Raw genomic sequence first — 24,467 nt, 5'->3', positions numbered from 1 at the left:
AATCCATCATGGACCTAAGACCAAGAGATACTATTAATAATCATGTTATACTAATAAATAATAATTAGTGTATTTTTTACTATGCTCCAGGCAGTATTTTAAAACTTGATATCAACTTGGGTACATCATCATCATCATCATCATCATCATCACCATCATCAATTCCCTGTTCAGAAATAACCTTGAAAAGGTGAAAGTCTTTGTTCCAGACTTGACAAGAATGTGTGGAGCCAAGATCAAGCCCAGGCAGCCCCATGACATTGCTGTGATTTGAACCATTTGCCTCAGGAGGAGGGGGTAGGAGAGGAGGCAGAGGAAGAACTGTATTTCGAGTCAGCCATACCTGAGTACTGGTTCTATGGCAATCTCTTTGCCAAACAACCTTTTACAATCTTTGCTGACCTCAACATACTAAGATAGATTTGTATCATCATCTTCTACTACATGAGAAAGCTGAGGTTCAAAGGGGTTAGATGATTTTTCCATGGTCCCCAGATGGTAATGCTCACATTAGAACCCAGAAAGCCAGATGCCCTCATGTCACTGTACCCAATGTTCTTCTGCGGCCAGGAAAGGGCACTGATTAAGAGGTCTGGTAATTTGAATCTGGAGCATGTTCCAACTTTCAAGGAGGATGAGAAAAGTTTTGTTTTGCATTGTTTGGTGTTTTGTTATTTGCTTAGGTTATTAGGTAAACAGCCCTCAAACACTATAACAATCTCAAAAAGTGGTGGCACAATAGCATGGAGAAAAAGTGGGTCAATTACTCTTCTTCACACAGCTTTAGTCACTGGAAAGTCATAAGACCAAAAATAGTATATGTAAAAATAAGCAGAGTTGTTCTTTAGTAATATCTTTTAATAGATACTATGTAGAATTTTTTTTTCAGTAACAAATATGATCTCCAGCCTTCACCCTGAATCTCAGGCACCTCTTAGAATCTATTTCCTGCCATATTTCCCTAGTATTTGACAAAATTGAGAAGCGATGCTGAAAATTTTGTCAGGCTTTTGTCAAGGCAAAAGACATGCAAGATCTAAGAGTAAAGTAAATTTTTAATCATCTCCCTATCTGTCTCCTAGCATGCTATGGTGGATTAGGATGAGTAGGCTATATAAATCCCATTACTGAGTTTCCCCAACTAAATTAAGCACAGCTTGAGGATGATGTACATTTAAAAACATCAAAGCCAAACCATCACATAATCAGGAAATAAGGAGATAGCCATGATCCAGGGTTAGAAATGTGGACATTAGAACCCAAAAGAAGCCAAGAGAACAATAAAGAATGAGGTCAGGAGTGCCGGAGACCCAAATTAGGACTCCTGGAAGGAAAGGAAAATTAGAAGAAATCACTAAGGATCGCTCTGCTTATATAGGTGGGAGACCAGGGAGTCAGAACTCCCTCTAGAACAGCTCCTGTGACTTGAAGAGACTGCATCTGCTCAAGTCCTGTACACTTGATTCTTCCTCCTTTTCACCCCATGAGCCATTCAATCTGTTGATTTTCCCATACAGTTTGGGTAAGAGTAATGTTTATTAAATTCACTTTGGGAATACTCACAGCCCCTCCCTAGCACACAGCCCCCACAGGACAGTAATGAACTGATGACCCTTAGCATGCAGCCAGCCTTCGGTGGGGTCCCAGTTGATATGGCTACGCAAAGAAGGTCCACCATTGAGCCTTTGGTCTTATGAGACACACACTGGATTGAGGCTGCCTCTGGGAAGAACAAGAAAAAATACAGGACCTGGGCATTAAAGAGGACTTTAATTTTCTCTGTAATTTTTACCTGATAAAATTTAGATTAAAATGTCAACTATAAATTTTCACGGTGTGAACAAGTTGTTATATTATACCCTGGGGTTTTCTATATTTTTTAATAAATTAAAAAGAAACCAAAAAATAATGGAGAGGGGGAGGACAAAGTGGGTTAAGACTCAAGGGGTGAAATGCGGAGAGTGGGTGGTGAGCTCCATGGGGGTGAAAGAGAGGAAAGGAGAAAGGATTCGTGCTGAAAGACTGCGTGAGGGAACCCAGAGGCAAACTGACAGGAAATCTAACTTTCAGAAGGGTAAATACCCAAATTAAAGGAAAGGCAAAGTTCTAGAAGGCATGAATATAGAGACAGACACGCTTAGAATCCAGGGAAAGGCTCAGAGAAGTCCTAGAATGATGTTACCCAAGATTCCAAAGGAGAGAAGGGAATTATAGTCAACAGCTAAAATACAATGATATTCCCAGAATTCCAGGGAACAGGGAAGCATCTGAACCTCTTATCAGACATACGCATTCATTTATATAGTCTGGCATGGCATTGTTTATCTGCTTTACAATAGAAGCTGGAGAAAAGAGTTCACTTTATAATTAAACTCAGACTCAATATGTCAAGAAATTGACTTTTTCTATGATGGAGTACCTTCGCTGCATCGATGTTTCTGAACCAGTAAAGGCAGTAAACATACCACTTGGTGATAGCATATCTGTTATGCCACAAGTCCAAAAATGCATTTCTTTTTGCTATAAGAAAGCAAGCTGGGGGCCTCCCCGGTGGTGCAAGGGGTTAAATGTCAGCACCATGAAGCTATCCGCAGCCACTGCAGCAAGAGTTCTATCCCTGGCCAGTGAGCTACCCACATGGCGCAGCAGACCTCTCCTGACTCGCCCGCTGCTCCCCTCAGCAGTGTGTTTCAGTCAGTCTCCCTGTTCTAGTCCTCACTCTGTTTCTGGTGAATCCTCTCACCCCAGCCCCCCTGCACCTCTGGCCTGCACCCCAGCTCTTGTATGCATAAATAAATCAATCTTGAAAAAAAAAAAAAGAAAGCTGGAAGGGTTTTATTTCTTAAAATATTTTAATAGCTGGCAGTAAATCTAGCAGTTCATAATATTTTCAATGTTGGAAAGAAAAAAAAATTCCAAACATATTGACCGCTTCCTTTCATTAAGGGAATACTAGGCAGTGGAGGAGGATTCATAACTGCAGGCAAAATACATCCTCTCATTAATCCCAGCTGCTTAATTAAATCAATTGAAAGATTCTAATTTCATTGTGTCTTTTTAGATAGCTACATTAATTTATTGGGAAAGGAAGATTTTAGATGGTTAGGGTCCCATTTGGTTGAATTTCCTCGGAAGAAATAGTCTCTTACTACAAAAGAGACTGACACAATCTACTGACAGATTCCTTCCTTCACCTTTACAGGCTGTCTGAGAACAAAGCGATCACACACAGCAGGACCCATTTCTATAAGCCACATAGGATACAAAGAAAAAAGTGTGGCCTCCCTCACTTGATAGTCACATTTCAGTCCCTGCATAAGGTGGAATTTTACCACAGCATCTGGCCAACAGAAAACCACGGAATCTAAGAAAATGCATTTAGGCAGCCCTTCCAGGAACAAAAGGTAATTCAAAGTAGCAAAGGAAAAAAGTGACACATTTCAAAGCAATACAGTGTAAGGATGAAAAAGTCTGTACTAGGTCAGCAGAGGAATACTGGAGCCTACAGGTTGTTCCAGACAAGACTTCAGTGAAGATGTGGTTGCGTTTATGCATCTGAAAGGCTTTAATTCTGGGAGGGAGAAAAGACAAAATTGCACAAAGTGAACAGTGGATGACTGAGAAGTGTTTGCACATGGAGGATAGCTGAATGGACATCATTACATGTGTAATCAACACATGACCCTTATGTCCCACCCTTCCTACAGGAAGAAAAATTCTTGACTTTGGAAAAAAATGACTCATGGAAAAACTACACTAAGAGAAAAAACTTGGCAATAGTACCATTATTTCACCCTATCTAATGTTCAAGTTTTACCCCGTCATACGAAAGGCACAAAAATAGACATGCTTGTATTTTTTAAAGGAGGTACACTTGTCTCCCTTTAGGGTATGCACAAAACTGAATCCTCAGCCCCACAATCTATGGGGAGCTATGCCGGCTATAAGCTCTCAGAGCTTCTGCTCTCACAGCTCTCACAGTCATTTCACCTTGTGAGTCTCAGTCTCTGCTCCACTCCTGCTGCACTCAGGTCTCACCCACAGCTCCTCACAAACCCTCTGATCTCTTTATTGATCACCCACTCAGCTAAGTGGCTTTCTCCTCTAATTTTCCCAGAGCATTACTCACCCATCACATGCATGTATGCAACACACTTTATGTCAAAAGCCATCGTGGGAATTACATCACAGCACCCCACACACCCCAATACCATAAAATATACCTTAGGTTGTGCTCCTTGGTTGCATAAATTATATAAAATTGTATGCTAATTCTGATTGAGTTAACATTACCCCTGGGAGGAAAAAAGGCAAGAAATACACAAAAGTGCTAGTGGTTATCTTGTTAATAAAATTATCACTTATATTTTCTTTCCTTCCTTTTCCTTTTCTGTATCTTATTTAATACACTTGCCCCTCTATAGGCAGCGGTGGGTGGCCTTCTCTTCTGATGCCAATACCTTTGGGGTTCCTTTTTATATTTATAAAGGAATGTCATCTCTGCCCCAGTTGATTGAACTGTTTCAAGCCAGTGGCTCTGTACTTTGCCATCTGCGAAGAAGAATTGCATTCCAGGTACTTATCAGAGATGACCTCTAACTCCTTGCAGCTCAATATTTTGCAAAAGTTCAGCTGAAAATGAATAGTATAAATGGGAAATTGCCTGCAGGTTCTTTCTTTTCCTTTATAGGATTATACATTGGCAAAAGGCCAACAAGGGATGTTATAGAAAACAGTCCTATATAATTCAGTGGCAATCACTCTGGGGCATTTAAGAAATTGATCATCAGAGCTGAAAATATCCTCTTTATGAGTACCTAAGAGAAACCTGACTTCTGTTCCCAGTGCCAGGGACAACTGAACTCCAAAGAAAAATCATTTTTAAAAATCACATAAACAAATGAAATTGTCCTCTTGTTCCATAGGCACACAGTATTTTCTATACCCAATTTTGCCTTATTTCTCTGTCCCCGAAGTCTTCATTATGTTTTGCTTTCTTATTTATTTTAATTGTCTTTGAGTCTTTATGAGACAAATAGCTATTCTAAAAAGCACTCGCCTTAATGTTGTAAAGGAAAACAAATTTAAAGAAGTTCTCATGAGCTGACGGCAGCTTATGATCAGAACTTCCTTTCACTTTTTAGTGAAACAGACAACCAGCATCTCCTTTGGCAAAACAATACTGATCAAGGAGAATAGTCCTCCATCCTACAATGTCTGCTCTAAGAATCCAGGGCTGTTTTCCATAAGAAAGCTGAATCTCCTAAAGAAGTTCAAGTCAACAAAATGTTTTCACTAAATATTTTGTTTTTCACTCGGTTCATCCTGGGAAAAATGTATGTACCTACTGCTTGTTTTGCATCAGCATCAGGACATGTGAACATTCATTTCTTTAGGAAAAGAATGTAGATAAGGAAGAATCCCATCCATAAATTTCTGTTCCAGGTCTGGTCCACACAGAGTAGCAACGGGTTCTAACTCTGCTGAGCTAGGGAGATGGTAACATGAGATGACAAACCTGTCATTCCACGGCAGCCACTGCACATACCTCCAATTGCACAAAGGTTATTGTATCCTTGTCATATGGTCTGAGTTACTCAGAGACCCAGGGACTCGATATGAAGTATGAAGAAGAAATATTGCTAAGCATTGAGGGTCAGAGGGAATACGTTTGTTTTCATATTTAAACATTCTATGCAATATGCTCAGGCTTGATTCTCCCCTAAACTACTTTCTAGAATTTTTTTTTTTTTTTCTGAAATGGAGCAAAGCCTACCACAGAGTTCTGTGTACCTGCAGTTGTGATTAATGCCTCTTCTACAAAAATAAGCCCTCAAGGATGATTGTATTGCCATAAACACCATAGTTAAGTGGAGTGAGTCCTTACCATGTCCCTGGAATCCTGCAAGCTCTTTACTAACAATCTCATTGCTCTTCACCACCAACTTTATGGCAGGTCTCTGCCCAGTTTTGTGTTGAGACTCAGACCAATGAATACCTCCTCTAGGGCCACACAGCTACCAGATGACAGAAACAGGATTCAAATTCAGGTCTGCCCAAAACCCAAACACATGCTTTTAAGTATGACTCGATTAGGACTCACTTGTCTAGAAGAGCAGAAAGCCAAATTCTCTTTCCAGGGCATGCCTGCCTCAAAGATCTTTAAAATCCCCAGGTGCTTTTCTTGTTGATAAGTGTTCTATGAGTCCTTCTTGCTCCTAGTTAGCCATAGAGCCAAAAGTCAGACACGCTCCTTTGATCCAAAAGACCGAAAGATTCTTCCAATAGAAGATAACTGCCCTAGAAAACATAGTTAGGTGTTTGAACTCTTTCTTTTTTTTTTAAGATTTATTTATTTATGCATACAAGAGCTGGGGTATAGGCCAGAGATGCGGGGGGTGAGAAGATCCACCAGAGACAGAGTGGGGAACAGAACAGGCAGACTGACTGAAATACACTGCTGAGGGGAGCAGCGGTGAGACAGGAGAGGTCTGCTGTGCCATGTGGGTTGCTTCCTAGCCGGGGATTAAACCCGTGCTGCAGAGGCTGCGGATTGCCTCATAGTGCAGTGCTTAACCCCTTGCGCCACCAGGGAGGCCCATGTTTGAACTCTTTCTAATCCTCGATTTTGACACTTGGAAATGGCAATAATAAGTACCCCCACATCTTGTGAGAATTCAAAGCATACACACAAGTGAAACATTTGGAAAAGCGCCTGGCATACAGTAAGCATGCCAAAATGGTAGCTACTATTGTAAATAATAATGACATTTATTATTGATGTTGTTGTTTGCAGCTCTCATGTAAAAGACAGGCAAAGGGAGCACAGGTGTGGGCCCAGGACTGAATAATTGAGGGCAGTGGTCCTTGAACCTGCCAGTATATTAAAATTCCCTGGAGGAGTTGAGACATTGGTCCCCCACTTCGTAGGAGTGTCACTAAAGCCCTATGAAAATTCACTAGCCCTTAATCACTCTGCTTCCTGTATTTTTAATTCTGAATATCAATACCCTGTCATAGCCTCACTGGATATTCCATAAAAACTACTATCACTTACACATACATTCCCTCTTTGGAGCTAGATGTAATGCTGTAAAAGTTGGGTAGGGCAAGGATGATATCCTTTCCCCAATTCCAGAATGTGAGCCTAAGAGTTAAGCAGTTTTATTTTTTCAAAAGATTTATTTATGCATACAAAAACTGGGGTACAGGCCAGAGGTGCGGGAGGTGAGAGGATTCACCAGAGACAGAGTAGGGAACAGAACAGGCCAATTGACTGAAATACACTGCTGAGGGGAGCAGCAGGCGAGACAGGAGAGGTCTGCTGTGCCATGTGGATAGCCCCCTGGCTGCGGGGGATCAGAGATCGAACTTGTGCTGCAGAGGCTGTCGATAGCTTTACAGTGCTGTGCTTAACCCCTTGCGCCACCAGGGAGGCCCATAAACAGTTTTATTAAGGGCACAGAACTCAGGAGTAGTAAAACTTAGACACAAACTCCAGTTTTTTAATTCAAATACCAGCACAGGTCACATCACAATTAAATTGATGAAAATGGAAAATGCTGCAAAGTCATCCCAGTGTCAAACAAATCCCTTCTGTAACACCCCTTTGAAAACTTCATTCTCTTTTTCTTCAATAAGATAACTAAAGTCATCCTCTATACAAGGTCATTACTTACAATTTTGACAATAGTTTATCATTAACAGGGTCAGAAATCCTTTTAACATATACACAAACACACACACAGACACACACACCCCTGTTACTCAGCAACTGACTAAGGCAACATGCCCGGGCAATTTAAAATTTTATCTAGTGGCTGTAAACTTCATACTGGAATTATCAAACACTACCAATTTATTCTTCCTTCATTCTGAACTCAAAAGTCCTACAGCTTCTGCAGAAGAGCAGGATATATCAAGAGGGCCCCTTTTTAGTAGATGCTCTTGATCACAGCAGGAGAGCTCAGGTCTTTCTGCTCTGAACCCCATGTTGATTCCACAAAGGCTGTCCTTTCTCTCCCTCCTCAAACATGGGCAACTTGTCATTTCTCCTTGGAGGCTGCCTCTGAACTCCACGAGAGCATGCCACTGCAGGTGCACTGCTCTCCTGCATGCCTTCCAGCACTGACTCTGATCTGTGACTGGAATTCAGCTCTGTGAGGAGGGATGGATATGGGAGCCAGGGGCCAGTGTGGCATCCATAACACAGACATGCACCCCAGCACCCACGCAACAGAGGTCACAGCTGAAGAATGTGGCTGGTCCACGTAACTACACATCCATGAGCACGGGTTACAGATCAAATTCAGGGCTTAAAGTTATACACAATTGGATTCAAATATTATATGTTAACTTTATATCATATTACTATCTGCCACTGTTAACGTCTTTCCATGTGGCAAATTCAGGGGAAGACAGGTATCTCTTGTGTCCAGTTCCAGACCCTGTCACACTCAGATTCCAGTATCAAGTGTTACAGCAATGAGAAGTCCATGCTGCTCCCCCCAGAGGACAGAGTTTAATCAAGGATTCAAACATTTGGGGTCTGAGTTCTGACTCCAGGAGGAATTTCAGAAGCCTATGGAAGGTACTGTCAGTACAGCTGTGTACAGACTGCCTGCACTGATCACTAAGCGTATGTGTGCTGTCGCCTCGTGTGGGCTCTCTGGTTATGGAACCAAACATGACAGGAACGTCCATTCAGTTGAAGAGACTAGACTGAATCTTAAAAGGTTAAAAATAACAAAAGAAAGGTAAAGCTACATAGCAAACAAATAGTAATATGTTGTGACCCCCCCCCAAGCCCACTGGATATGACGTTATGTATATAACAACAAAAATTTCAAAGACACCGCCCCGCCCACAACATGCACACATGATACTAGGCAACCAAGGTCACAGATAAGCCCTGAGAAAACACAGAGCTATAGCAGGAGGCTTTGTGTTGGAAGAGAAGGTGATGTGCCCACAGAAATAGGTGGGGCTGGTGGCTACAAGTGTCCAGACTAAGGGTTAATCTGATGGGAGGATACTAGAAATTTCTCAGCAAGAGTAATGTGTCCAACAGAGAATATTGAGAAAATAACTTTTTCAATTCATTTATAAGTAAAACCCATCAACCTTTCTAGTCTCTTATTTAATCCACCACATGTATCAGATTCCCACTATAGCCCCCAGAAGATTTTTAAAAAGTTAACAGGGAGTATTCAGGGAGAAAAACACAAGAAGGCCCCCAAACACCACATAAAAAAAAGGCACAGTTGATTTGAAGATGTGGCTGGAAACCCAACATCGCACACTACCAGGTCTGGACACAGCTGAATGTTTGAACACATTGCTGAGCAAGACTGAAGGGCCAGTAACATTTGCTTCAGAGGTACTTCAGTGAATAAAGACTCTCACGGAGCAACTGCTCTAGCCATGAGGGTATCAGACCTATTTGTCAAAATAAACTCAAGTTAGGTCCTATCGAAGTCAAGGAAGTAGGAAGAGAATTTGACCTGATGATTAACTGTTCCTATTTTCACCTTCAATTTCCAAATACTCCTTGTTGTCAAGATTTCTCCAGTGAATCTCTCCCTAAAGGGAACTTGATTTGAGGAACTCACATTAAATCTACAAGGCACACTTCCCTTTCTCCCTGCAACCTGTGAATTTTATTCCATGAGCAGAACTCCTGTGATTTCTTGAGAGCCAAGCAGAATGCAGTGCAGGAACTGGGGGCCAGGCAGTGGGAAGGATGTGAGGGTGAAGTCAATAAAAGGAAAATAAGCATTTATTGGCTGTAGTTAAAAATTTCCTTGCAAAGATAGAAAAAAATATATAAGTACTACATATTATTGATACATGTGCTACTGAAGCAAGCACTAGAACAACTACAAATTATAACTACCACTTCTTCATTCAAGTCATGAACCAAATTTCTAACTACTGCACTCTGCCACCAGACTCCAATCAAAACAACAGAGGGACATAGAATGTCTTTGTTTCTTTCTTCAAGGCAACCAGTTTCTCCCTAAGACACCAGGTTTGACCTCAGGTTGATGCATTCCTGTGTCATCATGATAACCAACTGCTACTCAGCTACTAGGTGTCGCTTGTTTCAGTCTGTCATTTTATCTTTGCCTTGCTCAAAAAAAAAAAAAAAAAAAAGTTAGGTGGAGGGCAAGCTCTACGCATGGCCTTTTAAGAGAAAAGAGTAAGAAACTGTGAAAATTTACAATGCCCTTTTAAAGCATAAGATGTAGAGTTCATCAAAGGCCCTCACTTAGACTTTGTCTACCTTTCATATTAAGTCATCTTTCCATTTCCATATGTGGGACTCAGAAGACTAGCACAATCCAGGGACACTCCCTCAGAGTCGGTAAGAACAGTGATCTGTGCTTGAGCTCTTGCAAAATGCTGAAGAAGGATTATTCTCGGAGTCAGCCCAGAGCCTCCTCCCAGGGAGTGATGAAGTCATGTTTGCAGAGTACTTTGAACCTTCTCAGAAGAAAGGCCGTGCACAAATTCATGACATTCTTCTCGCACTATGTAAGACATAGCCATCATTTTTTTACATCACTTTTAGAAAACTTCCCCTCCAGCCAAGTGAGTGCTGGGGAGTCACTATAAAAGGAAGAGAAGATCCTTCATGACCTTCCTTGATTTTCAGTTGTGCTAACCAGCTCTCTCTACCTCACCTCTTTGTTCTTTCTTGAAGTCTCTAGCAAAGGGGAGAAAGCGAGTAATGAAGGATATAAAGAGAAAGCTAAATAGTCATCTCTCCGCCTTGAGTCATTTATTCCCAGAAATGTGCCTTTCCAGAGCTTACCAAGAGAACCAAAAGAACCTGATTTAAAAATCAGCGCATATATTCCAGTGCAATTTTACAAACATAGCAGCCACTTCAAATATTTAAACTGTAAGTTTGCTCTCAGGGAAGTTACTTTTTGTAGCAGAAAAGGCATTAAATTTTGATTGCAAAGAAGGACATTGGTGATATTGAAGTGTTATCAAAAAGAAGACAAAAGGCGAGTATTAGTTCAGCAAGCTCAAGTTAACTCATTTCCAAACGACTTCATTACAACCCCAACAGCTCCCCACAAATCCATCTCTATCTACTTATGACCACTGATCAGAGCTTCCAGATGACCTTCCAAAACTTAACAGTCACTTCTCCAAAGAAGACACACAAATGACCGACAGACATGTGAAGAAACGTTCATCATCACTTATCATCAGGGAAACACCAATCAAAACCACAGTAACATACCACCTCACCCCAGTGAGAATGGCACAAATCAATAATTAAAGCAAAACCAATAAATGCTGAGGAGGATGTTTAGAAAAAGGAACTCTCCCACAGGGTGGGTGGGATGTAGACTGGTCCAACCCTCAGAGAAAAAAGTGTGGAGGTTTCTCAACAGATTACAAATGGATCTGCCATATGATATAGCACTTCCACTCTTAAGTATCTACCTGAAGAACAGAAATACATTAATTCAAAAGGAAACCTGCACTTCTATGTTTATTGCAGCACAATAGCCCAGATACGGAAACAATCTAAATGCCCCCAAACAGATGAAGGAATCAAGATGTGGTATATAATGGGTTGTCAGAAAAGTCATGATGTATGTTTTCACTGTAAAACAGAAAAAATGCATCAGGACTTTTCTGAACACCCAATATATGCAATGGAATACTACTCAGCTATCAAAAAAGATAAACTCCTGCCATTCATGGCAACATGGATGGAAGTGAAGAGGATTATCCTAAGCAAAATTACTCAGAAAGAGAAAGACAAATACCAGATGGTGTCACTTATATGTAGAATACAGGAAAACAAAGGTTCAGGTAAAGTCAAACCAAAAAACTAATCCTTGAAAGCTGACTGTGGAATGGGGGCAACAAGAGGGAGGAGGAGGGGGGAAGGTAGGATCAAAGGGAGGAGGGAGCACAAGGGTCTATGGTAGTGGACTGTGGGTGCACTATTGCAACAACACCTGAAGTGGTGGGATCCTACACTCCTATAATGCAAATGGTAATGTAAACCAATATTAAGTCAAAAAATATTGAAGAAAAAAACCCTAATAGGTTTCCATTATATTCTTCACACAGCAAAGCCAAGTCAATTTAGGAACAAGGTCTGATTTGGGCCATTAATCTTCAATTGTTGCTCAATTTGGGTCAATAACCATCAACCATCCTTCAACTCCAGAAGGAAACCTCTCTCAAAGGGTGACATTTTTCATTTTCATCACAGGCAGGGCATGTCCATTCAGAAAAACAATCAGGGACAGAAAATTGCTGTGACAAACATACTTTCTGAGAGAGTCCAATTTCCCCTGGGGTGGGAAAATAATTCTTAAGAGCTCAAAGCGAATTCCAAATTCTACCAGGTATCAAATCTGTCCCCCTTATGATTTAGCAAAAGAACCATGGCCTACATTGTCTTCCATGCAACGATGAGCTGAAATCATATTCCTTCATGCTCAAAAATACTCTTTCCTCCCGTTCAAGGGCTCCTTTAAGATTTCAGTAGAAGATCCAGCTCCTCCTCAAAGTACTTCTCCCTTTACAATGGAAGCCCCTTAACTCTTTGATCTGTCTATCCATTTATTCCAGACTTCTGACTCTAGGAATCATTAAGTAGTCTTTCCTCTTTTAGATGGCAAACTCTGTCATGCCTCATAATTGAGTGGGCACTCGATAAATGAATGCTATAGTGCTCCGAGGAATAATACACTTCCTATTGGCAGCCAATCCAAGAGAAACTTGCTTAGAAGAAAGGACTGTCAATTACCACTTAACAAGCCTGAATTTTGGCTCCCACAGAAAAAGCAAACAAAACAATAGCAACTTACTCCCAAACTGCAGTCATATCGCTATCTGGTTGCTGCCCTCCAGTCACCTGGCACGAGGCTGGTCCCACAGAAGGTGTTCAACAAGTGCCCCTGTTGGTAGATTGATTCATAAAGACACGCGATAGGTGAGATATCATCCGTCACTGATTAGGTAGATGCCAGCTGGGTTCCGAGCAGTCTGGCTGTGCAGAGCTTCTGACCTGCCATGGTCCTTGGCTCTTGTACAGCTGACAAATCTAGCTGGATGTGAGCTGCCCGCCCAAAAGCAGAATGCAGAGAGTGCAGACAGGGAGGGGAGGCAGTTCTGGAACACTGAAGAAAGGGGGCTTGTTTTTGTTTCTTCTACAGCAACCACCACAACATCCCCGGCTCCCCAGGGGTGGGGTCCATTCAAAATTTACAGCACAGCTTTCCTTCTATACCACCCATGGCTGGGCCAGACTTCAGGCTAGACACCAAGAGAGCCTCAATTAACATGTGAATGACTTGGGAAACTCAAAAATGCTTACACCCAGGACCCATTTCCAGACCTTATTACTGAATTGGTCTAGAGTAGAACTCCAGGGGGCTGATAGCCTAAAAAGCTCTCAGGGTGTTTTGATTGTGCAGGCAAAGTGGAGAATCACAGCCTTCACTCTTCTAAGCCTGGTTCCAGACCTGTAATTCCTTTGCCAATCTTCCGATAATAACAAATCTCATACTTGTTAATAATGTTAAGGGGAAAGAAAGGATGTCCTGAGCAAACTCCACACAAGTTTTGCGGACTCCACCCTCACTCCAGACCAAAGCCGTCAAGACACAGGAACTACAAATCCCATCATCACTGAAGGGAGGGTTGCTGGGAACTGAGGGTGGAGTTAAGCAGCCAGGTTTGGTGTAAAACCAGACATGTGGGATTTGGGGGTCCTCTTGGCTTTTCACCGACTCTCAGCATGCCATTGGGATTCCAGCCCAGTGGAACTGGTAGGACACATTCACCAATTTATCTCCCTCTCTTTCTTTCAGAGTTATTCATTTCTTCATTTCCCCTTATTAACCTTTGTGTGTGTGCCTGCAGTTGAGCCTTATTATAAGTCCCTTTAAGCACATGGGTGAGGACACACCCCAGTTCATATCGGGGTTGCCCTGTACCAGTTATAGTTGCTAAAAATTCTGAGCATATATTATATCCCAGGCACAATGTAGGTGCTTTATTTGTGTGAATGCACTGAATTCTCATAAGTGGGTCACACTCCATTCCCACATTTTCCAGCAGCAAAAACTGAGGCATAGAGAGAGGTTAAATCATTTGTCGAAAATTTCACAGCTAGCAAGTGACAGAGTCAGGCTGTGACTGGCTCCGGTACCTTCTCTGTGCATCAGTCAATGCCTCTCTGTACTCACTCAGTGCACAAAGGCTTGCAGATTCTACATGTCCTCTGGATCCTGAATGGACAGAATCATTTCCTCAGAGAGTATTTCTAAATACACAGATCTGATCCTCTGGTTCTCTCATCAAAAGCCTTCAATGGCTTACAAACTGGTCACCGAATAAAAATCTAAACTACATAATCTTTCTCAATTATACCTGGCTATCTCTCTGGTATCTTTTCCCACCTTAAGCTCCTCTACCCTTCAACTCTACCAAACTCCCATTCTGAGAGTGTTTTAAATACTACAGCACTATATTCTAAGACCTCCTGCAAACTGCATTTATGGCTAATATAAACAATTTAATTTGGGGACAGATTCATAGAAAGTAATTATCAGTTACCAGAAAGTAGAGAAGTGGACAAGCACCTGCCGCCTACATGGAAAAAAGGAGCAAGATAAAATTCAACACTGCAAAATGAGACTCAAGAGTTCACAGTGCAGCCAGACTGTAGATACCCTATACAGGCCTGTCAGTAAAAACGTAAACTACTGTGGTAAGCCTCACATGTCCCACATCTGTAAATCCACCCCCTGCCCTCTGATACTGCATTTACATCTGTTATAGGTTGGACAAAACCCACTTTGTGCTTTCCTTATTCAGAGGGAGATCATTTTTCTAGTCAGACAACCCTTTCCAAATAATATCCCCCCCTCCTGCTCCAGATAAAAAGTTCATACATGATGAAATTTTCTGATTTTGCAGAACCCTAGCCCAGGATGTCTCAACTGCGGCTCTGTAACAGTGTAATCCCCAAGAAAGGGGAGGTTCCAGGTTCCTGCCCCACCTAAGGAAGGCTGGAGCTGAACAGCAAGGGGAAGGTGAAAGAACTTGAGAGAGAAGACTTGGAGGAGGCACATGAAGGAGAGACATGTTAAGAAGCAGCCAACTTTGCTTCTTGGCCTTGGACTTGTACCAGGGACTTGGAGGACATGGCGGGGACACTTGAGAGAGACCCAAGGAGGCTGGCAATGACAGCCTTTATCGTGACTTGTCTTTTGGTTTTGCTCTTTTCCCTCCAGAATTTGCTGACCCTTTCTGTCCCTTTGCTATCGGTCTCCACCAGAAGGCCCTTAGATTTGTGGCAAGATTTTGGGCCTCTGTGGCCCTGCTTTGGACAAACCCTGTTTGGTTGCGCATTTACCCCAATATGTAACATTGGGTGTTTCATGGGGGAACTATTTTAACTATGTTCTTTCTCTTCTCTCTATTGCACACGAATTGTATTAAAGTTCTTTCCTATTAAAGGCCTTACACACTAAGAGTATGTTTTGTCTTTATTTAATAAGTATGCCCCTTATTTTGCTCACCAATAGGACCACTGACATTTCAGATCAGATAATTCCTTGAGTGGAGGGCTGTCCTCTATGCTGTAGGATCTCAGCAGCATCTATGATCCCTACATAGCAGTACAGTAGCACCTCTCTCTGAGGCAGGACAACTGAAAATGTTCACTGGGGAGACAAAATTGCTCCCAATTGAGAACCTCTAGTCTAGCCTTTTCCTCAACCCATTCTGGAGTTTTTCTCTATCTATAACTCCTCTTTTACCATATTTGGACACATTTTTACTTTCTGAAATTGTTCAAAAGAAATGTACAAAATCATCTTTGTTCGTGGGGGTTCAAAACCTTTGCTCTAATTAGATTGTAATCCACTAGTGGGTTCATTTGCAACAAGTTTGGAATATTTGGTTTGGGTTTGAGGTGGGGGTGAGGGCCAACCTGGCCAGGATGCACTAGAAAGCAGTGGTCTAGGACAATCCTTAACAACACCTGCATCCTATTCTAAATACCCTCCAGGAAAGGCTGAGCTTGTTAGTTCTGCTAGAAGACCACTGGTGGAGTTTTGCCCATTGCTCTACTGCAAGTACACCACATCCCTCAGAAGAGCACCTCGCTCAGTTAGGTAGCAAGTAACAGAAAACTGAACCCAGATTCTCTTAAGTTATAATGGGGAGGTTGTGGTTCAGGGAAGAGACAAGCCCTGCATGGCAGCTTTCAGGGACAGCTGGCCTAGGCTCAGGCTCAAGATCAAGTTCGGGAGCTATCTGTCCTCTTTTCGAATTGGCTTCCTTCGTGGTGGCACAATGAATGGGCACAGCAGCTCTGGCCTGACAATGCACCCCACAGTGCTTACAAGAGAGTGTTCTCCTAAGCAAGCAGCAGTCAGGAGCTGTGCTGTCACTGGACTGACTTGAGTAATGAGGTGAGGACCGAAGCATCTAATCAACGTGGCCCGGAGAAGGCCACAGGCTGACAGGTGAGGCCTTGGATCAATCACAGTGATTGAGGGGGAAGATATGCTGATGGGTTCAGAACAGTGGTTCCCAAAGTGTGTTCCCTGGCCAGTGGCAGCAGCATCACCTGAGAACTTGTTACAACTGCGAATTATTGGGTCCCACCCAAGAATTGCTAGATCAGAAACACTGTGGGGAGGGGAGGCAATCTGAATTTTAACAAACCATCCATGCGATTCTGACGGAAGCTAAAGTTTGCCAATACTGGTTTAGACCACCAGGCATGAACCAAACAGCATCAAGTTCACATTCATTTCACTGGGCAGTCACATGACTAGAAAATGATGCATTAGAAGCCCAGAAAGTTACCACAAACTAGAAGGGGACAGTTCATTTCACTGTATATTTCTTATGGTGAGGCCATGGGGTAGAAAACACAGTAATCATGACTGCAAGCCAGTTTCAATCTAACAAAATGTTCTGAAGATTATTGGTGTCGCCTGGATTTATTAGTTTGCAAGGCTTGAAGGAAAGGAAAGGACCAACATTAACCTTTGCATTTTCTATAAGCACTACCCCACTCTCTGGAAATTTTGAGAAATAAATGTATACATACTCATGAGAAAAAAAAAAAAGCTACTTAGAAGATAGAACCGCATTGAAAAGACCTTCTCAAAAAAGTTCCTTAATTATGGCCCAGTCCAGAATCATTTGGAGTATGATTTTTAAGTACCTCTGTTTTTTATTTTTAATTATTTATTTATACAAGCACTGGGGGTACAGTCAGAAGCGCTGGAGGGTGAGACTGGAGGGTCACACTCAGCGCTGGGCTCTGTCTGGGGCAGAGTATATCAGGATCTCCAAGGGAGGGCTTGGAATCTGTACTTTTGGTAGACACTGCAAGGCATCCTATGGATTATACATGTTAGAAAAACAATGTTCTTAGAGCCATCCAAAAACTGGGGAGAAAATTCTCATGAAGGAATTACATACACGTTTCTGGTTGCAAATAATAGTTTCTTTCTCTTCTTTATGTATCCCCTCACTTGCGGGGCTTCTAACTGCTCTTCCTCTATTCCGCCTTACTCTGTCCTTATTCTGCCCTGCCTCATATCACTGCCAGGGAGAACTTTCCAAAAAACACTGAATGTCAAGCCTCTGACCAAAATCCATGACAATAATGGTTTCCTCCAAGGCAGAAGGCTAAGTGATGTGTTCTTGGGAAGAGTCTAGACAGATGTGTGTTATTTTTAATATTCTATACTTTGGAGGTAGTGTTCAGCTCATGGACACTTTTTAAAAATTATTTATAAAAGCAAATTAACAAGTCAATAAACAAAGCAAGCCAAAAATTGGCAAATAAAATGTCAATACATTTTATCTGTGATGGGAGGATAACATTAAATAAGTTTTAAAAAAGGAATGAAATAAGATATGTTAACAATATCTGAAGGTATTATAGAAAGAATGCTTTAAAAATATTTTATCTTGGGCCTCCCCGGTGGCGCAGCGGTTGAGCGCTGGGTTGCGAAGCTGCCCGCAGCCTCTGCGGCGCCGGTTCAATCCCCGGCTGCTCCCGGCCACCGGCGGAGGGTCCCGCGCCGCCCGCTGCTCCCCTCAGCAGTGTACTTCTTCGTCAGTCTGGCTGTAGTCTGCCTGTTCTGTTCCCTGCTCTGGCTCTGGTGAATTCTCTCACCCTCCCACGCTTCTCACCCTCCCAGTGCTTGTATAAATAAATAAATCTTTTAAAAAAAAGAAAAGAAAATATTTTATCTTCCTCTGAATAATTATTCCATGTGAACTGTATAACTTAAAAATTAAAAAGACATTGGGCCTCCCCCGTGGCGCAGCGGTTGAGCGCTGGGTTGCGAAGCTGCCCGCAGCCTCTGCAGCGCCAGTTCTATCCCCAGCTGCTCCCCGGCCACCGGAGGAGGGTCCCACATGGCGCGCAGACCTCTCCTGCCGCCCGCTGCTCCCCTCAGCAGTGTACTCCGGTCCTTCTGCCTGCTCTGCTCCCAGCTCTGGCTCTGGTGAATTCTCTCGCCCTCCAGCGCTTCTGACTGTACCCCCAGTGCTTGTATAAATAAATAAACAATTAAAAATAAAAAACAGAGGTACTTAAAAAAAAAATTAAAAAGACATTAAAAAACCCATCATAAACATTCACCACGGCCTACAGGATAGAATCCAAACTGTCAGCATGCCTGCACAAGGTTCCACATAATGCAGTCCCAACCGTTTGCCTTAGTTCCCACTTTTGCCCACTACAATCCCACCCTGAAGTACCCAGAACCCCTTGAATATTTAATGCTCTTGTGCCTTTGCACCCTCTTCTTCTTTCTTTTTTATAGAGACATGTTTTATTTATTTATTTGTTTGTTTTGTTTATACAAGCACTGGGTACAGTCAGAAGCTCGGGAGGGTGAGAGAATTCACCAGAGCCAGAGCAGAGAGCAGAGCAGGCAGAAGGACCGAAGTACACTGCTGAGGGGAGCAGCGGGCAGCAGGAGAGGTCTGCGCGCCATGTGGGACCCTCCTCCGGTGGCCGGGGAGCAGCCGGGGATTGAACCGGCGCCGCAGAGGCCAAGGGCAGCTTCGCAACCCAGCGCTCAACCACTGCGCCACCTGGGAGGCCCTGCACCCTCTTCTTACCCTGGTCTTCCTTCCCCCTTTCTCTTATATCAGTCAGGTTAATGTTGCATTATTCGGAGTAACAAAATCCTTCTGAGAGAGGAAGACAACAAAGTATGCATTTTTTTTTCTTTAAAGACACACATAGTAGGTATTTTAGGTTTTGTGAGAACATATTCTTTCTGCTGCATATTCTCCTTTTTGTTGTGTGTGTATATAGATCTTTTAAAAATGTAAAAACCATTGTTATTCATAGACCACACAAAAGCAGGCCACTGGCCATCTGCTAACCTCCATGTGACCACTGCCTGAGACCTGTAGCCAACAGATTACCACCGATCTAGTCGTTCAAAAAACGGTGGGATGGAGCAGCCAACTCAAGAATTTTTTTTGCCATCACAAAGACAAAAAGAGAGGGTCTCAAACAAGTAATTAAATGCTCCAGCCCGGAAGTGGCACCCTGTAACTTCTGTCACAAATAATTGGCCAAATTAGTCTTTCAGCCCCATTCAACCATAAGAGGCCAGGAAGTGCGATTCCACCATGTGTTCAGTAAGGAACTGGAATGATCTGGTGAAAAAAAAACGACAACTCTGCTCAGCCCTGAGATAACTGCCCTGAAAATGTTTTTCTGATGCCCTCATTCCCCAGCCAGATACGTTACTTTTCCTAGTGATCATATAACATCTTGGGCATCACCCGTGCTCTGCACAGGGTACTTTGATTGTCCACTTCTGCCTTCCTATCCCTGTCCTGCGCTTCCTCCAGTAAGCATCTCGGCTGCCCAGCACAGTGCCCGCTGGCAGGGATGCTCAGTGCCTGCTCCTCCAGCAAATAAATGATTGTGGTAGACTTGGGGGAGGCAGTGGGCTTGCCTTTACATTGACCTGAGGCTTTTGAATCCAGCAGTGCTGACTCCTCTGAGCACAGTTACCTCAAGCACAAGTCCCCACTCATGATAAATTTCTTTATGGTTACTCAGTTACTTTGTACATTAATCAAATTCATTCCTCCTGTACCCTTTTCTTCTAACAAGGCTTTGCAGAAAGCTGAGGCCACAGAGCACCCTGTCATTATGTGGAATGGTTTTGATTTCAGTTTATAGATCACAACGCAGGTTCCGAGAGGCAAGGTGGTTTTCCCAAGTTACACGGAGATGGACTCAAAAGTTGTATTTCCTTTTGATTGGACAAAAAAGTTACAGCATTGAACATAGAGCCACAGCTAAGTTCAACAACAGTTTATTTATATCTCTTGGAGAGATAGAAAGTGTAATATATGTTTGTCAAAGATAAGTTTTATTAGACCATATCAATGTTTAGCTTGTAGTGTACATTTATCTGAGTAAAATATAAAAACAAGTCACGTGACTGTTTATTAGTATAACTTTTCATATTGATTCCACTCATGTGCTCGACCACCTCCTTCTTCTGTAAAGTGAACATCACTTTATGAGCGCGCCTTTCAGAACTCCACGAACTGTGAAGATGCCCAAGCATCTGAGGTTTTACCATCAGAACTTAATGTCTATTAAGTGACTACTACAGTATGCACCTTCCCTACCAAATAGCATGAGCAAATTTAAATCACTTTCGCATGCAACATGTGTGTGGTTGGGACTGTTTGGATGACCAGATAACTACACAGTAGGTAAAAAAACATTCGAAATGAGTGCTAGGGGGAGATTCCACTAATACATAGCTACTCCCTTCATGTTTATCAGTCATCACCTGCATAGCCTCTGCCCCACCAACGTATATCCTGCCTCCTCTTCATCTCCATGAACAGTTAAGTTCCTAATAAACATCCCATCCAAGGGCCAGTGCTGACAAATGCTTCAGAGGACAAGGTAAGGAATACAGTCAGGCAGCGCCTACCACTTATTAAACACCAATAGTACAGCACCAGAGCATGATCTTAGTAAAACCTGCCAAGTTTGAATCCTTTAAGATTAAAACAACTCTTTAAAAAAATCTATAAACCCTTTTTTTAAGGTGAGATATTTCTGACTCCTGTTAGATGCTTAACAGACCACAGCAAGACACTGCTCCTCAGCCAGAGGAAAGTGCGTCAGAAAACTGAAATACACATCAAGCAAATTATTGGCTCAGATACTGCCAGGGCACCAACAAGAATCAATCCTTTAGAGGAGTCCTGCCTTTGCCACCTTTCTCCTTTTCTTAAGCCTTGTAATTAAACGCTACAAAGTACATGGAGAAGACTAAACCTACCATACCCCCTCCCCCAAGTAAGAAAAGGTTAAGTTTTTAATTACAGGCCCTCAAACTATCATTTTGTGCAATTAGCAATTAACTATAATCGTTGATGAGAGAATGCAGAGCTGTGCGGGCAATTTCCATCCTCATCCCAGACTGTGTTATTTTAGTCTTGTTCTATTACAGAGGACCAGCCACCATCAGGCGCACAGCTCGTTGCGCGCACTGGCTCGCTCTCTCTTACACTTACACACACACACACACACTTAAAGACACATTTAATTTTTAGCAAAGTGGCATCTCAGGGTGCGACTGACACAGGCATCTCGAACTCCACATTAGAGCAGCCCAAACGTCTACAGAAGCCTCCTCTTCCTCACTTCCAGGTGGAGAGAGGCGGCCCGAAGCAGCAGCTACCTACCAGCCTCACAGTACCAGCCTCTTTGGGGGTGCAGGAGAGGGTGGTAGAGTTGCCCCTGGAAGCTGCAAGTCCCCCCGGGCTGCAAGCCCCGTTAATGGGAAGGCGGTGGCAATAGCTTGCATCAGCGTTAAGAGCAGCTGCAGTTGCATGTACTGTTGGCTGCTGCCGGGAGGATACAGTAATGACTGTAGGGAGCGCACAGCTGCTGTGGCGGCAGGTTCCCTGGATCAGGAAATTAGGGCAGGCACCGGGGATTGGAGGCGAGGGCGACGCGCGAGCCAACCAGCGGCCGCCCCGGGCCCCCGTGAGCCCCGGGCGGACGCGCGGAGCAGCCGGGCCCGAGGAGCAGCCCGGGTGGCAGCAGCGGCCACGGCCACGGCCATTCGCGCACGCACGCTCACACGCGCGCACACACTCGCACACCCCGGCGCGGGCACCTGGCTGCCCCGAGCTTGCGAGAGGAGCGCGTCCCGGGGACAGGAAGGCTGGAGCCAGCGCTCCCCCACCACCCACACGCCCGCCCCACTGACCACTCCTCCGCCTGCCCACTCCTCACCCCGCGCTCCGCAGCCGCCAGTGTGGGTGCTCCGGGCCCGCTCCTCTCTCTTCTATCTTCTCGGCTCTCCGCTCCCCACCCCCTCTCCCCCCTCCTCTCCCCTCCCCTCCCCTCCTCTGCAGCGCCTGCATTATTTGCTGCCCGCAGGCTCGGCGGCACCGCTGCTGCAGCCCGGGGAGGTGGGTGGGGGGGGTGGCTAGTGGGGAGGAGATTGTGCAAGTTGTAGGGGAGGGGGTACCCTCTTCTTCCCAGCTCCCTTTCCCCTTTTAACTCCTTCCCCCCTCCCCCACCCCCCGCCCCCACCCCCTTCCTCCCTTCCAAGGGCTGGTAACTTGTTGTGCGGAGCGAGCGGCGGCGGAGGCACCATCCAGGCGGGCACCATGGGCACGTCCGCGCACTGGGCGCTCTGGCTGCTGCTCGCGCTGTGCTGGGCGTCCCGGGAGAGCGGCGCCACCGGAGCGGGTGAGTGAGGACGCGCCCCTCCGCGAGCTGCCCGCACCCAGCCGGGGCGCCAGGGGGTCCTGAAGCGTGGGTCTCCCATGCCCACCCCCTCCTAGGAGGCTCCTCTCCGTTCTCCTCGCCTTCTTTTTCTCCCCACCCTGGTGGCGCCTCTGAGCTGTCAGAGCCGTGACTACCGGGAGCTGGGCTTGGGGGACAGGAGGGTTGGGGTGTCCTGAAGCCGGCTCTGAACTAGTCTTCATTCCCGTACGCTCCCTTCCCCAAAGTCTCTGCTGTGCCTCATTTTTCACCCCAGTTGGCAGAGGCAGGGGAATGTGGGCTTCTGAGCGATTGAACAATGGTGCTGTCTCCTCTCCCGGTGGAGTGTTCGGAAGGAGGCAGAGGGCCGCGCCGGCTGAGACGGAGTCTCAGACTTGAGGGTGGGTGGGAGTCCACAGCGGACGACGGTGGGCACTTCTGGGGACAGGCAGTGCCGGCCCGGGCAGTGCGTCCCCCTTCCTCCGCCCTCTCTCCCCCCACCAGCCCCCCTCCCCCACGCGGAGAGCGGGGCGCACGTTCCGTGGGTGGCAGCCAGAAGGCTCAGCCCGGCCACTGGAAGTGCGCAGCCTGCGCACCCGGACTGCGACTCCCCAGGGACCAGGCGGTCTCCCGGAGTGCAGGTTAGAGGACAATGAAGCTGGAAAGAGGGCTCCCCTCTAGGTGTCTCTCGGCTCTCCACCCTGGGACTGCAGGCAGCATTTGAAAACCTCTTCGATCTCCTGCTTATCTGGACGGGGGAGGGGAGGGAAAGGAAGACTTAATAAGATTAGTTTGTGATCCTCATTCTGGTGAGGTTTCCTCACCAGAGGAAACCTCTGTGTCCCAGTCTGTGATGGTAATTGGCCTTCATGCTAAACAATAGAGCAGAGGAGTAGCTCCAGAGCGGTGTGGCGGTGGCTTGTTGGGGAGAAAGGTGGTGAACACTGTCAGATCCCCAAGATCTGCCGCCCTGGACCTGGCAGCACAGACTGGCCTCAGCCACTCTCAGGCTTCCACCACACAACTTTCCTGGGCAGGTGACAGGGAGCCCTTCTAAGAGGGTTCTTTCAGAATCCTAAAGTGATCTTGACATGACACCAAGAGGCGTGCTCACCACCTCTAGGGAAACAAGACAGAAAGCGGCCCAAGGACTGAGTGCCCATTCCAGAGTCCCTAGCTGCTGTCGCCTGGTGGCTCAGAGGCCTGCCTGCCCGCAGTCACGTGTCGCCTGAAGTAAGAGTGAACTTTACAGTGTGTGGTCAAGCAGACTCTCTGGCAATACTTGAGGGTTTTAAATCTCCAAGTGCCCTCTGCCCTTGGGTTAGACTGTCCCCACTGTGAGTGCGTGTGAACCTGAGACGTGCTCTTCTGCCCTCTGTGATTGGCTGGCTGCCCGATCATGTAACTTAGTCACGTGGCCCGGGGACTTGCAATTTAACAGCCCAAGAAATGTTACCTTTAAGAGAAGGAAAGTAAAAGATCCAACAGGCTCTAACGGGCTGTTCTCTCAAATGCTTTCCCTTGCCTGGATCCTTGAAAAAAGGCCAGGGTGGATGGCCTCTGATGATAAAAACTTAAGTCTGGCAGAGCCCTGCTTGTGAGAATTTTCAGACTCTGGTATTGCTCATTAATGAATGAGCAATAATATTAAACAATTTCTCCAAATTGT

At 44.7% G+C, this 24,467-nt stretch overlaps 1 protein-coding gene and 1 long non-coding RNA gene across 7 annotated transcripts in view; one reads left to right on the top strand and one right to left on the bottom strand.

The window, feature by feature from the left end:
• The window catches only part of LOC119230583 (uncharacterized), a 230,447-nt gene that overhangs the window by 165,807 nt on the left and 40,173 nt on the right, over positions 1 to 24,467 (bottom strand). For 2 of the 4 annotated variants that reach the window (XR_008549575.1, XR_005121775.2), the window contains exon 1: positions 22,322 to 22,386. The exons of 1 other annotated variant lie outside the window; for it this stretch is intronic. This is a non-coding gene — a long non-coding RNA (uncharacterized LOC119230583). Of the gene's footprint in view, positions 1 to 6,103; positions 6,301 to 22,321; positions 22,387 to 24,467 lie in introns of those variants that run through there. One more of the 4 variants, XR_008549577.1, reaches the window with a different exon arrangement.
• VLDLR (very low density lipoprotein receptor) overlaps positions 22,335 to 24,467 on the top strand; it is a 29,624-nt gene continuing 27,491 nt past the window's right edge. Inside the window, exon 1 of one of the 3 annotated variants that reach the window (XM_037491851.2) lies at positions 22,335 to 22,783. In XM_037491851.2, the coding sequence (XP_037347748.1) occupies positions 22,702 to 22,783 (82 nt within the window). In that variant the 5' untranslated portion in view covers positions 22,335 to 22,701. The remainder of the gene's footprint in view (positions 22,784 to 24,467) is intronic. The other 2 variants (XM_037491852.2, XM_054689132.1) reach the window with 2 other exon arrangements.

This window comes from Talpa occidentalis, unplaced genomic scaffold (assembly GCF_014898055.3).
Source record: "Talpa occidentalis isolate TD23 unplaced genomic scaffold, MPIMG_talOcc4v2.1 talOcc4.7, whole genome shotgun sequence".
Classification (NCBI taxonomy): domain Eukaryota; kingdom Metazoa; phylum Chordata; class Mammalia; order Eulipotyphla; family Talpidae; genus Talpa; species Talpa occidentalis.
Note: the sequence above shows the minus strand (reverse complement) of the source record. Positions and strands in the feature narration are given on the sequence as shown.